At 40.3% G+C, this 18,959-nt stretch overlaps 1 protein-coding gene across 2 annotated transcripts; it reads left to right on the top strand.

The window, feature by feature from the left end:
- The first annotated feature begins 6 nt into the window (after positions 1 to 6).
- On the top strand, positions 7 to 18,501 carry hat1 (histone acetyltransferase 1). 2 transcript variants are annotated; one of them, XM_008278708.1, is made up of 11 exons: positions 7 to 70; positions 1,432 to 1,503; positions 1,653 to 1,728; positions 5,880 to 6,000; positions 11,330 to 11,506; positions 11,636 to 11,757; positions 12,331 to 12,435; positions 12,810 to 12,916; positions 13,401 to 13,552; positions 15,226 to 15,342; positions 17,821 to 18,501. In XM_008278708.1, the coding sequence occupies exons 1-11, from the start codon at positions 64 to 66 to the stop codon at positions 17,989 to 17,991; spliced, it is 1,227 nt and encodes a 408-aa protein (XP_008276930.1). In that variant the 5' UTR covers positions 7 to 63; the 3' UTR covers positions 17,992 to 18,501. The 2 variants fall into 2 exon arrangements, with proteins under 2 accessions (XP_008276930.1, XP_008276931.1); XM_008278709.1 differs by having other exon boundaries at positions 53 to 70; positions 1,435 to 1,503.
- The last annotated feature ends 458 nt before the right edge of the window (positions 18,502 to 18,959 follow it).

Genomic DNA, 18,959 nt, shown 5'->3' on the forward strand with positions numbered 1-18,959 from the left:
GGAAGTCGTCGTGATTCCGCGGGTCTTTTGGGACGGCAGCTCAGCACAACACAGTGTGCAAAAATGGCGGGTAAGAGGTTAAACGTTTACATGCTGCATCTCTTCTGTGTTCATTTTAACGCATATTAAACGACTAACGTACAGTAGCGCTGCTGCAAACCCGCTGAAGCTCCAAACTAGCTTGTTGAAAGCATAGCGAGTTAAGCTAGCTGATGCTGCGCTGCACAGACAGCAATGGGCCTGTTTGCTAACGCTAGCAACATGCTATCAGGATATCACAACAGGCAGTGTGTTTGTGTTGATGCAACGCTTGGATTTCTAGTTGAATGTGTGCTCTGGATTTGTAGATGGATGCAGACATAACGTTAGCTCACGACGTTTTAATGCCGCGTGTAGATTATGTAGGTTATTGTGCTAACAGCTGCTTGATGTTTTGACAAGAAACCTGGCTTTAGCCTACATGTAGAGCACTTTCAATATCCACGTTGATGGGTGTCTTTAGCTGAGAGACTTGCATGCTATTTTTTAAGGATCATATTTGTGTCTGATCGATGTACTCGGATTGTCAGAATCGATACTGATGCATCAGGTTTTCAGTGCAGAGCTTCATCGAAAATCACGACATTTATGCTCTCAGAACTTAAACTATTGTAACTCCTAGTTGGGGTCAAGTTGGTTAGCTCGTCCATTGTTACTGTGGCCGGTGAGCATTAGCTGCTGAGGAGCAGCGTGGATGTTGTTGACAACATCCGGCAGGAATATGATTCTTCATCTCCTCTAAGAAAGCCATCTCCAACGCTGTTATTTTTGGGCTTGAATCTATGTTGTTGTGCAAATAATTTCCTGTACCAGACACATTTATGGCTTGACTGTCACAAAGTGAAGCATCACCCCTGTCCCCAGTTCTGTGTTTTGATTTATGACAGAAACTAAATATAGTTGTAGAGTTTATCCTGTTTGGTTTAGAATGAAATCCTGTTAGCAGGGAAAAAGGAGTTTAATGTAAAATCTCTTTCTTGATGCACTGTAATTACATAGTCTTAAGCAGGGCTGTAACTATTACTTTCATTATTGTTTAATCTGATGCTTTTTCTTGTCATTGTTTTGTGTATAAAATGACAACAGTGAATCATTTCATAGATTTAAAGGTGATTATTTACATGTCCTGTTTTAGGGTGGAATTAAAAGATATTCAGTTGAATATCATGTATGACAAAACAAGCTAGAAATCCTCAGAATTAAGAAGCTAATAGCAGTAAATGTGGACACTTGTGCTGAAAGAAACTAAAGTAATCATCTGATCATCAGAACAGATGCAGACTAATCCTTGAAGCAATATTCTTAAGATGAAATGAAAAAATAGAAAGTGCGTTTGTAGAAATAGCTAAAGAAACTGTAACAACATGGTTTGTGCTTTGTGTGTTTCCTCAGCAGTGAATACCATGGAGAAGAAACTGGCTGAGTACAAGTGTGACACCAATGAAGCTATAGGCTTGAAACTGGGTTGGTTTATTTTTGCTTTGTTTTGCATCTCTTGTAAATAGATAACATGGTGATGTGGGGATGTGTAGAATAACTGCATTTTGTGATCATTTCTTTACTTTTTGTCTTAATAGCTTAGATATTTGACCCCAGTCTTCTTTTACTTTCAGTTCGCTTTCCAGAGGATGTGGATGATGATGGCACCACATTCCACCCCGAGTACAGCCACCAAATTTTTGGAGACGAGTAAGCCAAAGGAATATTTTTTTTGTCATGAGTACAGTGCTTGTTATAATGATAGAGAAAAGACAGAAATGTAGTAACTTCTGGTACATATTTGCAACCACACAGTAGCAATGTTGGATAATGTGCTTTGCCAGAAGCCTTCAATGTAAGTTAAAGAAATCTATTCCAATCCCACTAAGAATATGTCTAGAATAAAGGTGAAAAGTCAGTTTGCAGTTCAGTTTAGTTTATGATACAGACCTTATTGCTCAAGACTTTAAACAAAGTTTCTTACTAAAAACGAAGTGCCATACTAGAAAAGTCCTTATTTATTAATTCTTCCCTTTGACATAACATGCAGCAATGGAAAATATTAGACATGAGGGCTGTACATTAAAAAGGCATCTCTAAATACTACAGATAATTTTCAAGTCAATCCTGAACCTTCCATTCAGTCACAATAATCAGCCAGCACACATGGCTGTTGGGGAAAACATTACATTGAATGGTGGTTATTGTCTAATTGCTGGTGTATGTTGTGCTCTTACCTTGATGAGAAAAATGTATGAACATTTGTTGGTCGCAGACCCCTCTTTCCAAACTGAAAGTGATAAATTCTGCTATTCAGTCCCATTTTGCATGTAAACAGTAATTACAGGCAGCATGAATTCAAGCTAACTGGAATGGATTAGAGATGCACCAGTATGGAATTTCAGGGCTGATAACCACTAATTATGTGCTCGTTGGGGCCAATGCCAGTATGATAACTGATAATCTTACACATGCACAAATGTGAACAGGAAGAAATAGATGTTTTTAAACGGCCAAGTTTATAATCCTAATACGACACCAATATTAAGAGAAACCTTCACCATCTCTAGAATACAAAATGAATTCATTTTTTAGTAGTTTATGATAATTTCTAATAGTTTATTTTTATATTCTAAAGTAATGTCAAACTTTATTTTTGTTTTGCTTGGTCTCAACCCCAGAGTCTGCAAGAATTCAGCTGATTTTCAGATACATGGCAACTTAGACTCAACACTGTTTTGATCTTGTTCACAATAATTTACTGATGGTATATTGTGCTTCGTATGGATTTGTGAAGTGTAAAACATACACGTTTTGAGAATGAAGAAAAGATTTTGAGCTGACTGTGGAGGACAGTTAAAACCCTGTTTTTACAAGTATATTGTGGTCTGCTTGTTCAACAGGTGTTTGAAAAATTGCTCAATCTGTGCTCTCAAAATCTCAATGGTGGATTTTGTTGTGTGTGAAGAATACATGCTGCCATTTTTATATTTTCCTCTGCTTCCAAGCCACATACTGAATGTGTGTCAGTCCGGCCTTTATGCAAACGGGCAGAGAGACATACATTAAACCTCATACCTGGGTTGTTGTGTTAGCAACACGTCCAAATGTAATTATCATGATAATTGTTGCATCGGAACAATAAAAAGTAATGACATTTTCCTACTTATTGGTCAATAATATACCCGCTACTGATATAGTGTGTCCCTTAGTTGGATTTGTTTAAGGCTGCAGACGGAGGCATAGGCACATCCACTTCAAGTAGTAATCTTGGTTCATTTCAACCTGGTGCATTTCCTGTTAATGTAGCTATTGTGGCTCTAAGTGTCATACTAACTCTCCACCCCTGCTGACGAGATTCAGGGGAACAAGCAGTCACACAAAATAATGTATAACAGGGCAAGCAGCGAGAGCCTCCTCCTGGTCTCCAAAATAAACATCTTTTTTTCTTACATGAATTATTTCAAAAGCTTTTCTCTGAGACTGACTGAAAGTAAACATAGAAAGTAGCAGCCTGGAGCTAATCCCATTTGACACTGAGCGAGAGACAGAGTGCACCTGGGACAGGTTGCCAGTCAATCACATGACTGACATCTAGAGACAGGCAACCATTCACGCTTACATTCACACCTATGGGCAGTTTCAGTTCGCCAGTTACCCTAACCTTTGGGACGAAACGAGAGTGCCTGGAGGAAACCCACCCAGGCACAGAGTGACCCCAGCCAGCCGGCACGCTTGAACCCAGAACCTCCTATATGAGGCGACAGTCTCACATAAATTAACTCACTGTTGGCAAAGGCCCAAGACCATGTGGTAGCTACAGGTTTCTGAGCATCCTAAACATAATGACTAATATATTTTTTTTCTTTTAGTGGCTATAAAACTGTAGATACTTCAGGAGTTTGTCTATAGTTAATTTTAGTATGAACAGAAAACTGTATTTGCTGTTTAAGTTACTGAAAAGTTCTTTGGATGTATGAAATTCAAATTGTAAAGGGACAAATTGCAGAGAACTGTGCATTTGAGGCTTTAGAATATTTGTTTTTTTTTGTAACAGACAGCGTTGGCACAATGTCTGCTTGATCATATCATCACAGAAGATAACAGGTTGCACAATAAAGCTAAACTATTGAGTCATCAATATAATAAATCTCAGATCTGAATCTCATATAACAAGATGGCAAAAGAACGAGGAGTAAGACCTAAGTGTTTTTTTTATGGTGGTGTTAACATTAAATGAAGTCTCCAGCAGTGGAAAACAGCCTCTCTGCTGTAACATGGGTGAGAACGATGGTTATTCTGGGAACACAGGCCTTTATGGACCAAATTGTTTTCTTTGTTCCATCAGAGGTTTTCTACACTTCTGCAGTGTGTGTTGGTCTGGTGATCTTGTTTTTGGCTGCTGAAATTCTGTGCTGCACTTTGCTAATGTTAGTATGTAGGTGAAAAAGTGACAAGAATTTCTAAAACACTCCGTTTTTTGTCTCTTGTCTCACCATGTATTTAGTCATGAGATCCAAAATGCCCCCAAAGATGGCCGTTTTTGAGGATGAACTACAACATAACACTAGCAGCACTTTGCACTAATGGTTGATTCCTCCCATTTTTGTTTCATCAACATAACTTAGTTTTCTAATTTTACAAAATAGGAATTGCAAATCTTTTGTCAATTACTTTTCTTTCAACCCACTCCGGCTTTTAGTCTAAGAAGAAGCGTGTTGGTTGCTTATTTTACGACCTGGCAGAGTCGGACTTGGCTGTTTGTTCTTGCCTTAAGTCTTTAGGCTAAGCATGTCCTAATTTCACTGTATTTAGCTCTGAGACATGAGACTGATAACGACTGCTGAAAGAAATGTTCCATTATATCTTTAAACCGCTGAACAAACATGCCTACTGTTCTACTTATCACATCATTTATTAAGTTCTTTTTTTATTACTTCTCCTGAGGCCCTTTGATATTAGTGCTTATTGCTTAAATTTGCTCTTTTACACTTATCTATCGCTGTTCATAGTAGTCGAACACTTTCTTTTCTCTAACCTGTTGCCCTTAACTGCATGATTAAATACTTTAAGAACAAAGACAAACAATATCCACATTCCTTGCATGTGTACAAGTCGATAAAGCTGACTCTGATTCTGATATCGATTTTGAATATTTTAGTACCAGTTTGTCATCTTCATGATGGAAACCACAAAATGAAGTTTGCAGTGTCGGGCACAGAGAGGAACTGAGCACGTTAGCATGAACAGTAATTGGTCTTGCATGTTATTGTAGACTCACAAAAAGCTGTTAAGAGTTGCATTAGTACTGTAATGCGATGCACAATAGAGGCGTTGAACCTGAGCAAGACTACATTATTGGCAGTGACACCTGTGTCTGTGTGTAGACTTACAGTAGCATGTCATTATGCTCTAAATTGCATTTCCAAATTAGTCAAAACTGGGATTGGTTATTTTTGCACTTGCTGCAATCAGCTCAAAGGGAACTCTGTAATTGGGGCATTAATTATTTCAGCAAGCGTAATTGCTAGTAAACCTTAATCACACAGTTGCATAATGATGAATCTGTTTTGTCATAAACTGCTAGTGATATAATGATGAAAAAAACAATGCAACAGAGTGAAATAAGTGACCTACAGTAAACATTTATTATTCACTCCAGGTGTATATTTAACAATTTTCATGGAATAGATAATCAGATGTTTGTTATTGTCCCTCTGACATATATTTAACCTGGACTCCACACGACAAAAACTGTGATTTTATTGTTTTCTGTTTCTATGTCACAACCTTAGTTACACATTTTATAATCTTACTCAGACTTTTAATAATTTCCTCTTTTTTTTTTTTTCTGTCTGTAGTGAAGTTGCGTTTGGATACAAAGGTCTTCAGATCCAGCTCTTCTACACCGCTGGAAACCTGAGCACCCTCTTCAAAGTAAAATACTCCTCAAAGGTCACGGAGGCGTTCGATTGTGTGGAGGTAAGACATGAAGTTACATTTATTCTCTTGATTTAGAAATTCTAGCCTGTTAGAGTCAGTGCAGGATCACTGCTCACCACACTTGTGACAGCCTTCTATTACTGTGATGACAATGGATAACCATGTTGTTACCATCAGAGCTTTCTAGCATGAACATAGTATGCTTTAAACATGCAGAAGTATCAAGAAATGATGGCAATACTTTGCCTCCTCCTGAAATGTACCAAAAACTGCTTTGTTATGCTTTAAGTAGGGGGTATAATGTAAAACCAGAGTGGTCTACGACTTGGGGTGGATGTTGCAAGTGGTGATGAATTTTACATGCCGTTGAATCAAAGAAACACTTGGACTGTAGTAAACCAAACTCTCAACACTCTCCACATTATTTCTAGATCAACTAAAGCACCCACAGTCCACTGACTACACTCTACCTGCAAGCCTAAATGAACTATTAACAATATATTAGATCATTTTAAACTAGTGATTTATGATGATAATTCGCATTATGGTGTAGTTTTTCAGATTTTAGTGAAAGAAGAGGATTCGCATCGGTCTGGTTCCAGTTGCTGTCACTGGTAGATGCTGGAGCTGTGAGAGCAGGTTCCTGGATGTTCCTGCCACTATAAAACAATTAGTAATATCAGATGCAATATATTGAAATATGCCAATTCTGATCTGGTCGCACTCAAAGTCTCAAGGAAGTTGGGGGTTCATCCTAATGTGGGCAAGTTAGCCTACAAACGTTCTGCCATGTTAGCTGTTGAGCTGTGATATGCAAACAATCCCTCTACCCCCCATGTGATCTGATAAGAGGTGTACACTGGTTTGTGGTGACATTTTGTGCATCCTTGTTTTTGTTTTTATTAATTGTTCATGACAGTCTGACAGACAAAACTTCCTCCTGTAGAGTATTATTGAAAAATTTTGAGTCATCAAATTCAGTCTCTGCTGTTTTTTTGCCCTCGAGTTTTAAATGAAGCTGAGTCTTCAGTTCCGCCGTCACAATTATTGCGTGATCGCCTGATCGAAATTATTTGATTGGGCCACAATCAGTTTTCATAGTTGTGAGAATCTTTGGCATCCACCTGTATAAACGAAACATCGTATTTCAGTCGCTGCTTCTACATCGTTTTCCACTGCACCCACTTCTTCTGCTATGGTTTAATGGCACTAGCTGTTTATCTCGTGGTAACTTCTCATGTTTGACATTCTGTTGACATTAACGTCAGAGATTTTGCTGCAAAGCCAAAAACCACAGTGTTGCTGTTTTAAATTCTGGTTTAAGTCAAATAAAAAAGGAAAGCCCAATAACTTGGGAGAGCCAGTTTGTCGGATTTGCAGTAAAAAGGTTTCAGCCAAAGGCGCCAATACCACTAATCCAAAATAAATAGAGGCATGAAATGAACAGGAAGAGACAATTAAATCATGACAGTCCCAGTCTTCAGGCACTCAGGTCTCAGGTAAGCCAAGTCTTCTCACAGACAAGTCAGTTTATAAGTTCTTGAAGTCCATCCCAAGTCTAAAGTCAAGAGTTTTGCAGTGAGCTATATACAGTATTTACAGACAAACTAAAAAAATTGGCACAGCTGTAGTTCGACTTGAGCTTGTCCTGTTGCATCGAGCAAACACTGTTGAGGGAGACCACCAAGGGGTCTGTGGACTCAGAAGGAGCGACAGGGTACCGTGGCTGACAAACAGTGCATTAGACAGTTGTCGGCTGAGTGCGGCAAAGTGGAAGCTGGCTCCATGGTCTGAGACCAAAACTGAGCTTTCTGGCCAGCAAACTGAAAGCTATCATTAGCATATTAAAACACTCCACATCAGCAGAAACACACCAACCCAACCCAGAGGCCGACGGTGGGCAGCCCAATGATGTAGGGGTGCTCCTCTGCACCAGCAGTCAGAGGGCTTGTAAGGGCAGATAGGAAAATGAAAGCAGTGAATTATAGAGAAACGCTGGTGGAGAACCTGTTGTAAAACAAATACAAGTTTGAATAAAATAACTCTCATTGGCGACTTAATGAGGTACATTGTGCCTAAACTAATAAAATCAAATTCAACAATCTAAATGCTGCTGTCATTAAGGCTACAAAAGCTGCTTTTTAAAATTGCTTCAGAAAGGTGTTTGTTCAACCTGATGATTATTTTGGCGGCTTTAGTTTGCGGTGTTGTTGAATTGCTGCCGTATCGTGTTACACTGAGGTGGTTGTGTTTTGCTCACCTCATTTATATCAGTGAGTGTGCGCTAGATAAATACTAACAGTGATATCAAGATTCTTCTTAGTCATTAAAAAGTATTTTCCTGTTGAACAGTGTCAATAAGCTATCTTGGCTCACTGCTGTAAAAGTGTAGAAAATGGAAAAAAGCTGAGGGGGAACGGCTTAAAAGCTCTGCAGCAACTGTGATGCATTTGGGTAATCTGAAGGGAAAGACATTTATTGTTTTTTGACAGTAGTTTTGAAAATGTTAGTTTTGAATAACCAGTGTCACATGTAATTTGTGTTTTTCGAGCTAACAGCAGGTGACGGCAAAAGTAAAAAATGGAGCAGGATTTTATTTTATTTGTCAAAACATACTGAAAACAACTCCACATATCAGAGTATAGAACAAAAGGTTTCCTTATTAATCTGAACTTTCGCAAATCAAGCTGTAATTTTGATAGACAAACACAAGGCAGCTTTCCTGAGTGGCTGCCTCCGTAATTGTGCGATCAATTACTCTTTAAAAGGAGTAGATAGACCTAATGTACTCTTTTCTTGTTTCTGCACCAACTGAGGGACCTCAAAGCCTCTCTCAGGGGTGACATTATTCCAGTAAGCGATCTCCTGTTTTGTTAGACTAAATCTCATCCCACTACGGCCCCCTGTGCCGGTACACTAATCCTTCTCCGCCCTGTCGGAAAAGAATGGTTTCAAATGGTTTTATACGTAGGGACTAACATGAGGCATTGATTTGTGGCGTTTTCTGTGATTGAATCAGCAGGAGAAGTAATGTGACCCGGTGGGATATATTGTACGTGTATTTTCAGGAGTGAATTATTGCTCAAGTTATTGACAGTCAAGACCTTTGCAGTTGAATATGAGTTTCTGTATTTCACTAGTTCTTTAAAAAAGGACACACTCATTTCATGTAATAGTTACTGCATTTATTAATATATTACTCAGCTGATGATAGTTAGTTTAAATGTTCTTCTGAGAGTAGTGCTGCTTAGTATGTAAAAACTATGTGTTTTTTTAATTGCCTGGCACAGTTATTTACATATCAACAGCTAGTATTTGGACAAAAGCGGACAGTAAAGTGAAATGCTTGTGCTGGAGACTTCACAAAAGGCCTCTGGCACCTTTGAATATTTCCTGAAGCTGTCAATGCAACAAACATGCAAAACGAATACCAGAATTAGCGAGGGGCCCTGCTGAGGTCAAATGATTCAACTTTGGGACATCTGTCCTGTCTGGAAGCAGCAGGGGGGCTTCCCTACTGGACAATGTGGCCTTCAACTGGTGGTAGTGGGAGCTCTGGTAGAACTTGTTAACTCACGAGGATTTGCTGTTTCCGTGGATGTTCTCAAATTATAAATAACCCCATAGAACAGTGCTGGCTTCTTTCATCTCTGGGGAGGGAGGAGAAGAAAAAAAAGAAAAAGAAACCCATAGCAACCAGTTCACTGTTTTTAAACGTAAAGAGAGCCATTACACTTTTTGGGAACATGGTTTGAAGCTGATATTCAAACTGATGGCGGTGTGTGCCGCTACTTAGTGTTCAGCGTTGACCTCTGAGTGTTCACCTTGTTAAGGGTTTGAGTGCAGCTGGTGTAGAGGCAGAGAGCGAGGGGAGCAGCAGAGTTCAGGCTGCATCTGAAGAGTGTTTGTCTCTGAGTGCATGTGGCCGGTCGGGGTGCGGTGCAGCTGGTGAGAGAAGAGAGACGAGGGGAGGCAGAGATGGAGTTGATGCAGCTGCCACGTTGATACAAGACTCTGATCAAAACTCACCTTTTAATCAGCCAAAAACACCGTACTGCTGGACTTCTCCCAGAACACTCTGATTTCGTGCCAGACCTTTTGTGCACATGTGCTGGAAACTGAAGGAAGTTGTTGAATACCTGTGGTCGGTCGTTCGATGAAACTGTTTACGTTAGATTCGCAGATCACGCGGATGTGTGTTTGCTTTCACTTTAAAGGTTTAAACTTTAATTAAAAACGGACAAATTGCTCAAAATTATCGGCGTAGCGTGGCCTTTGGAGTGGATTAAAGAGATGAAATAATACCAACACAACAAATTAGATAGTTTGTACTCCCTTTGTACTTATTGTTAGAAATCAAAGACATTAACAAACTGTTCTAAAGGAACATTGTTAAGTTATATTCATGCCAAACTAAGGCATCTATTCTGGAAGGCTGTGCAATTTAGTGTCTAGTATGTAGGAGAGTGCCCAGGACAAAGGGACTTGTTTGTCCATGGCCTTTTAAGTGTGGTCCTTGTTCCCTAGAAATGTGGCTGAACAATTACAATGGTTAAGAGGCATTCAGCTGCAGGTGCATTACTTCCAGTTAGATATTAGCTGATGTCTGAAAGGGAGGAATTAGCAGTATGTTGTATTAGCCTTTTGTAGTGCATTTTGCTCAGACCTTCTTCATTTCCCAGTTTTCAATGCTGAGCAGCAAGGGTCTCTGTGCCGAAATAATGCCCATCACACATGTAAATGGTGTGAAAGGGCTGCTTAGCAAAGTGTTCTCATGTCAATCCTTGTGGAAATGGATACAATGCAAACATTACAGCTGAACTAACCACACGTTGCACTGAGTAAAAAGTCCTAGGGTAGGGCCCCTTTGTCTATGAGGCTCTTTGAAAACGCAGGGGCAAATTCATTTGATTGGGTTCACTTGGCAGGATTAGAGGAGAGGCCTCTATTATGGATGCCCAAAGGTTTGTTAAGTTGAGATCAATTCATAAGATTTTATTTCCCAGTGAGAAGCAGAAATGCGTTTATTGTGGCAACTTCATCACATATTCATGGTTTAACATAAGTAGTAAATGTACTGATTTAAGTGGCCTTTTCACCGGGGAGGGGGGGAGGGAGGGTGCTGCTGCGGTCTCTGCTCAGCTGACAGTTTTAATTGCCTAATGGTTTTCTTTTCATTCACAAAACATGTATGCTTCCAGTTTTTATTTTGCACTTTAAGCAGTCTTGTCAAAATTAAGAAGAAAAAAAAAACCCAAAGCAAATTCTACACGAAAAGTCAGTTTTAAATTCGTTTCAAAATCCGTTGTCCTCCATCATCCCGATGTGTTTGCTGAATTGCTAAATTGATTCTCATTGTGTCATCTAGCCTGATGATGTCGAGGGGAAGATCCGGGAGATCGTTCCTGCTGGATTCACCTGCAACACTGATGACTTCATCTCGCTGCTGGAGAAGGAGGCCAATTTCAAGCCCTTCGGCACCCTACTTCACACATACACGGTTCACAACGAGGAGGCAGGAGAGCTCACATACCAGATTCACAAGGTACAAACATCACTTACTGCCTCACCAAAGACACCCTTCTCTTAGATTTTAACATCCCTTTTCGCCTAGCGTTAATTATTTACGGTGGTTAGTCCTTAAACCATGTTTGATGTTTGTGTTTGCTGCCAGGCTGATATCACCTGCCCGGGATTCCAAGAGTACCACGAGCGCCTGCAGACCTTCCTCATGTGGTTCATAGAGACTGCCAGTTTCATCGACGCAGACGACGATCGTTGGGACTTCTTTCTTGTGTGAGTGCCCTCCTTAATTGACATCAAACCCCCTCCACCCCCCCACCCCTACCCTACAGCCTTTATTGTGTCATTGAAAAACAAAGCCCCCCTTTGAGGCGCTTGTGACCAATTACCAGGCCAGTTTGATTATATTTCCCCCGTAGGAGAATTGTTGATCAGGCAAGAGCTTCCTTTGTGCCAAAAGCCCTTTTCAGATTTTTCAGGGGCAAGAGCTGAATTGAATACTGTTGTCTTTTGAAACACTGAACAATGTCTTAACAGTAAAAAGAGCCTCTGCCAGTGTTTTCTTTACCCTGGCACCTATTAATAGTGACAATGGGGAAAATGGACTGAAGTGATTTTTGAGGAGCTCAGTCCCTCCTCCAACTCCTTCTCTTCCTCTAAGTTGCAGTACTCCAATTAAGTGCATAATGTATTCAGGTTGTAGCAGGTGTACCAATCGGGCCCTGGCTGCTCTAACATGCTGATGTTGGGGGGTTAGGGGTGGGCATGAGAACAGAGAGGCTAAAATGGACACTGCATGGGAGTGTGCCTGTAATTGACCTGTTTGCCTTTGTGTTTTATCTGCAGATTTGAAAAGTACAATAAAGATGGGGAGACTCTCTACGCAACTGTTGGCTACATGACAGTTTATAATTACTACGTGTACCCAGACAAAACCCGACCACGTGTAAGGTAATTGCTGGGGCAGCACGTGCCTTCCCATTCTTTTGTATGAAAAAGGAGTGGAAAATTATACATTTCTTTATCCTCTTCCCAAAGAGCCCAAATTACTGGCTTATATAGCCAACCATTCAAGCAGATTTTGTTTCAGTACCAAACCAGGGTGATTTGTATCTGAAAACAACTTTATAGATAAGCTTTTGATGTGATTTGATTTGTTGCATTGATGGATCAGTGTAACAATCTATTATTTCCTGCTTTCAATCAGCCAGTTTCTGTTCCTACTGAGAAAAACAACTCTGATGCCACATAAATGTGTTTTGTGACTGACCTGAATCCTCCACGGCTTTATGTTTACGTGTTACGTCTGACCTTTAACTAAACAGCCAAATGCTGATCCTGCCTCCGTTCCAAGGAGAGGGTCATGGAGCTCAGCTTCTGGAGGCAGTGCACAGATTTTACTGTGGCCTGCCCAAAGTGCAAGACATCACAGGTAGGCATCAGATTATTACTTTTTTTTTTAAAGGTATTAACTGTCGTAGAAGGTGGGATAAACATTTAATCTAAGATCCAGGCATCACCCACGAACAGTTTAAATGATTTTTCTCTGCAGTTGGTGGATCCAGACGGTGAGTTAATTTGGAAGGCTGGCTTGTATACCAGAATGTGCTCTATTGAAACTAGTTGGATCGAAATAGATGCTTTGCATGCAGACGGAGGATGAATACTAAAGAGGCATCCCAGCTTTTTCCTTTCAGAGTGAAAACCTTTTCAAGAAAGAACTTTAAAATTAAGCAGTGAATATGCAGAAGGTTCCTGCTAGCGGTTTGTCTGGACTTGAGTCATGTTTCTCTGTTGTGTTGTGTTGTGTCGGTAACTTATTTTGAAGTTTTATGGTTTGAAAATTGTTGTTTTTTTTGTCATTTATATAGATACAAAAGTGTAGTTGGTAACTATATTCTGGTGTCTGTTTCTAGCTGAAGACCCCTCTGATAACTACGTGAAGCTGAGAGACTACGTGCTGGTGAAGCTTTGCCAAGGCCTGCCATCCTTCGCTGTAGACAAACTGCACCTCGGCTTCTCAGCAGACATGGCCAAAGAGGCACAAGAAAAGCTGAAAATTAACAAGGTGCTGTATGAGACTGTGAGCAGAATGTAACAGACAAATATATAAAAACTGATTATTAATGAGTCTGTGTTGTGTGCAACATTTTAGAAATGGCAAAGGCCTGTTCTGATATCAGACAACCTGAGGTGACCAACAGCTCAAAGCCCCAAATAGTTATTCTACTGTAATCAGAAAACGGAAAAGCAGTAAATCCTCATGTTACATTTACTGCAACTCACAAGTGTTTGCTGTTATTGCTTGTTAAATGATATTAGGTTATCGATAAACGGTTCCATCAGTTGACTCACAGAAAACAGTCCCATAAATTCAGTGATACTGTGATAGCGACAATATCGTCTAATTTTAGCTACTTTTAAAAGAGAACAACATTTTCCCTTTGGGTCCCTTTTTTCCCACTAAGATGAATGCATCCCTATTTCAACTTACAGACAGCTATAGGAAACTAAAGTTAATGTAAGGAACTTAGTTTACATAACGTGATATTAAAAGTCACAGTTTCTAAATTAGAAATGTGGGTGACTGGTCGACTAAATGATTAAAGCATGCCACCCTCACTAGTCAGCAATAGAGAAGACGAGTAACTTAACTAAAATAAAAGAAGAACAGATCAAAATAATACAGCACGAGACAAGATAAGTAAAGTTACACTACACGGTCATTCACACACATTCATGACGGTGGTGGTACAGCCCCTCCAACCACCACCTCACACAATCCATTCATACGTATTCACACCAGGCGAGCTGGGTGAAGTGTCTTGCCCAAGGACACAACGACCATGACACAGGTTACAAGGCGGAATCGAACCGCCGACCTTCTGATCATTGACCAACTCGCTCTACCACCTGAGCCACAGCCGCCCCATTAATTATTAGTATTTTATTTATGAAAAATGCTGGTTAACTGTTGCATATAAGGTGATAGGCAGCCACCTGTCACTAGCAGAAGCCACCCTCTCCCTGCACTAACGTAGGATGTGTTCAAATAAACCGACATATAAGCATGAGACCGTAGTAATATGTAACCACATTCAGCGTGGACACTTGGGCGTTAACCTGCAGGGAATAAAAGACTGCTGCTGCTAGCACTGCTAATATTAGCCACGCTCTGCAAAGCAGTATGACTTTGTTCACCTACAGACGCTGTGATCGATCGAGCTGATGTGAAAAGATAACGCAGCCATGACACACATTTCAGCTGCCTTTTTAAATACGATTTGGTTATTAAAGAATGCGAAGAACTGTTCATTAAATTGTGCTCAGTTTGACTGTTATCTCAAGATTAATCAACAGAGAGCTTAGTCATTAGTTACATCCCTCTTCTAAATGTGAATGTGTACTTTATTTTTAATTGATAGTCTCTCTTCTCCACAGTCTTTTTACTAATATTTTCTACAAATACAGCAAAACTTTGAATAGCCCCGTGTTTAGCAGCTCTACTTCCTTGTCTGAAATGCCTTCATTCTATGTTGGTTCTTGCAGCTACTGGTAGAAGTAGTTAAAAACAAAAAAATGCAAATTATTAGTTGCCTGATTTATCAAATGCCCCATATTTGACTTCGGACTTCCAGTAGCCATTGTGCTGGCCAGTGTGTTAGGCTCCCTTTGAGGTGTAATGGCTTAAATATAATTGAATGAAAAATGATTTTAATCAACGTGCTCTTTTTTCCACAGAAACATGCGAGGCGAGTGTACGAAATCCTGCGTCTCAGAGCTACAGACATGAGTGATGAAGTAAAAGCACGAGAGTACCGTTTAGAGGTGAAGAAGAGGCTATTTGGACCCTACAGGGTGAGGTTTTAATTGTCACTGCTCCATAGAAGAATACGTTGCATGTCAGTGCAGAGTGGGTCAGAGTGACGTTCTGAGTGATTCCCTCATGTATTCAAATAAATCCGAATGTCAACTTGTCTCTGTTGCTGTCAAGCAAGACTCCAGTCTTCCACCTTTTGTTAGCGTAGCATTATAGCTGTTCAGTGTAGGAAGAAAAAAAGGTGCAAGTACAGCTTACAGCAGTGTGTTGTCACTGTTTATTATGTTACCTTTTAAAACAGCAGAAAAATTGATCTTCAGTCCTGCAAAAATTGATAGATTACTAGTGCCGTATTGTTACAGCCACAATAGGGCGCACCAGGCGTCTGTGGTTTTGCTGCTGCTGGAGCTTTTTTCTATTCAGGCACATGTCATTAGTCAGGATTTGCATTTCTTTGGGAGAAATAATTTTCATGAAAGTGTGTTTAAAGCACTTTGTCAAAAAAAGCTGCGACTATTCAGAATTCAGTGCTTTTCCAAAAGCAGTGTAGGTTTTTTTTTTTTTCCTCGTTGTTTTCTCCTGTTTTTCTGGGCGAGTTTCTTTGAGGTTCAGACGTTCGGTGTAACAGACGTGCGCCTGGTGAACAGAATATGTTCAGTGTGTCTGATTCTGTGTCTCAGACTTGACAGTGGGAAACACTGAGTAGTTCTGTGCACCAGAATAACTACCTACATCCTGTTTGCTTGTGACATTTTATGTTTGAGCTGCTCACTGAGACTTTGCATACCATCCATTAGAGAATTTGCTGTCAGCAGTGTAACCACATGTCTCAAGAAAAGGCAGAATCTGACATGGAAAAGACCTATGTGGTGGAGTGGGAAGGAGGAATTCCTTGGGAGAGTGGCAACGAAAGATCTGGTGGCCAGATGCAGAGCGATTTTCCTTCCCCGAGGAGATTTAGCATGTAGTTAGTCGAATGGCAGAGGCCGCTCCTCTGTGAATGTGAGGGGATTATACATTTCTGCTCTTACCCGCCAAGTCCCCAGTGACCATGTATGCATGCATGTGCATGCAGGTTGTTCACACAGCAGAGTGCACTGGACTTAGAGAGTCTGTCCTTTGTCTGTCCACATCCACAAACCTGCAGAAATCACCGTCGCTTGTACCATGTTTTATGTCACACCTTACAAAAGGTGTATAAATTCTATCTTAATTCATTCTCTGTAGATTTACCTGCCCTGTAGCAGGTAGTTGGTTACTTGATGAGCATCCTCATGTTGCACTATATGTTTTTTAAAGCTTTGATTGAATACACAGAAGGACCCCTTAATGGACGTCTTAACACTTGCAAAGCTACAGAATGAGGCCAAAATGAGGGTGTTTATTGGTCTGCTACCACCACCACCACCTTCAGAGAGAACTGTGTTTACATTACTGTTAGAATTGTGCTCAATATTTGTCATAGCATAAGTATCACCATTACTCACATGTTCAGGCTATTTAAAAATTGGAGTGCAAACCTGTTAAGGGTTTAGCCTTCCTCTGTCTGAAAGAGTTTCAGGCTGTTTGATAAATTATTGGAGTGTATGAAGCCTTTATTAGACATTAACCTGCATCACTCTTTGACTGGTGTGACTGTGAAAAAGCCATTAAACTGCATTGTGTGCAGAAATCCTTCACATGTTGCACATCGACAGAACTGAAATAAGAATGTAACATAACATGACAGACTCATCTATATTCATGAGATAACACACAAGAAAAACAAAGTTTGTATTGACTAAGGCCTTGTTCAGGCTGCCAGCCCATATCCATTTTCTGGCATATCCAGATTGATTTTAGAAAGTCTAGACAGCAGAAAAACACATGAAATGCCGTTTTCAAAGACAAATTTGGGGATGGCTTGAAATGTAATTCCAATCGGGTTTGTACAGGCGAGCCTCAGTCTGGACACTCTTGCTGCTCAAATCGGATTTCAAAGTGTCCTTTGTGTCTCTAACAATGCGATGCACAGCGACAACATGATATTCAGAGTGATGGAAGTACTGAGCACAATCTAGAATCCAGCAGAGTGATATAAGGGACAGCATGCAGAACAACAATCTCTGGACAGACACTGAAACATATTGTCTGCTGGCACTCTGGGGGGAGATTTCTTTACAGGCACAGCTGGAAGGAACCTACTGTGTCACCAGCATAACTGCATAGTTACCGATGCCTATATCATGACAACAGAGACCGATGCAGATAGGTTGGAGACGTCTGGACACACGAGTCTGATTGGATCACTTGCAAATGCCGACACTTTACACTGACGTCTGATTTGAGGAACATATTGGATTGGAGTATTAGATCAGACACAAAACTCGTTAGAACCAATTATTATACCCACTAAAATGCCTTGACATTGGTACAGTCACAGAAATCTTCAATTTCTTTTTAAAAGTTTTGTAATCCTTTGGAAGAAGTGATCAAACTAATGTGCAACGTCTGTTTTTGCTGTTCATGTCGTGCAGAAGAATCAGAGGGAGCTGCTGAAGATGAGGAAGTGTCTCCGGCCGGAGGAGCTGGTGTCCCACATGGGTCAGATGGACACTCAGACGCAGCACGAGGAGCTGGAGAAGAGTTATCAGGTGGTTGTGGAAGACTACAGGAGAATCATTGAGAGGCTAGCGACGCAGGCCTGATCAGACTGTGAGATACTGCTGGCCTGGAGCCCATCCACTCAACATACAGGTGCTCTGCCCAATCTGTACAAAGCCCACATCACTACAGACTTCTGCTGCAGCCGAGTAGATGCGCTATCAGTGTAACAAAGTCATTGTTCTCATTGAGGAGTGTCACAGATGTATAGTAGCTGGTGAAAGGCTGCAGCAGAAAAGGCCTGTCTGTTTCCCAGCTGATGTTGATACATGAGGGAGGTGACTAGTGAAGCTGGAGGATGTTTAATCACATAGTGTGAGATTAAATGATACGAAAAATTTCACAGGTGATCAGAGGTCTGCTACCCTGCGGAGAAACTGCTTCTTCTCCATGATAGACATTTTGTAAAAGATCTTTTGTCTAAAGAGTTCCCGGTGTGTGTTTTGAAGCACCTCATACTGAAAATAATAAAAAAAAAAAAAAGGTTTTGTATATTGTTCAAATGGGGTGATTCTTATTGTTGAGCAAAAAAATAAATAAAACTGAACAGCTGAGTTTCTGTTTTTGTCATTTAGGTTGAAACATTCTGACATTATACAGTATTCAACAGTTATATAAACATAATAAAGAAAACTCCTAAAAACCAAAGAAAAAGAGGAAAAGATGACAAAGACATCAGTTATAGTAAAGGGAGCAAGAATAAAAGTTGCTATGACATATTTAACCATCAGTTTATTTTTTTTAAATATATATATTTTTTTGGGCTTTTGCCTTTTATTTTAGCGCAGTGGAGAGAGACAGGAAAGGGGGGAGAAGAGTGAGGGGGAGACCTGCAGCAAAGGGTCGCGAGCGGGATTCGAACTCACAACCGCTGCATCGGGGACTGTAGCCCCTGTTCATGGGTCGCCCGCTCAACCAGGTGAGCTATACGGGCACCCATCAGTTTATTTTTAAAAAAACAAACAAAAAAAACATAAATTGAAAAACCCAGAATGAAATATTCAGAGTTGCC

The sequence above is a fragment of the Stegastes partitus genome, unplaced genomic scaffold, assembly GCF_000690725.1.
Source record: "Stegastes partitus isolate 25-593 unplaced genomic scaffold, Stegastes_partitus-1.0.2 Scaffold130, whole genome shotgun sequence".
In the NCBI taxonomy this organism is placed as follows: Eukaryota; Metazoa; Chordata; class Actinopteri; family Pomacentridae; genus Stegastes; species Stegastes partitus.

Coding starts and splice junctions, on each gene's coding strand:
- hat1 (XM_008278708.1), top strand. Junction 6,001..11,329: donor AGGCGTTCGATTGTGTGGAG/GTAAGACATGAA, acceptor TGTGTCATCTAG/CCTGATGATGTCGAGGGGAA. Junction 12,436..12,809: donor AAAACCCGACCACGTGTAAG/GTAATTGCTGGG, acceptor TTAACTAAACAG/CCAAATGCTGATCCTGCCTC.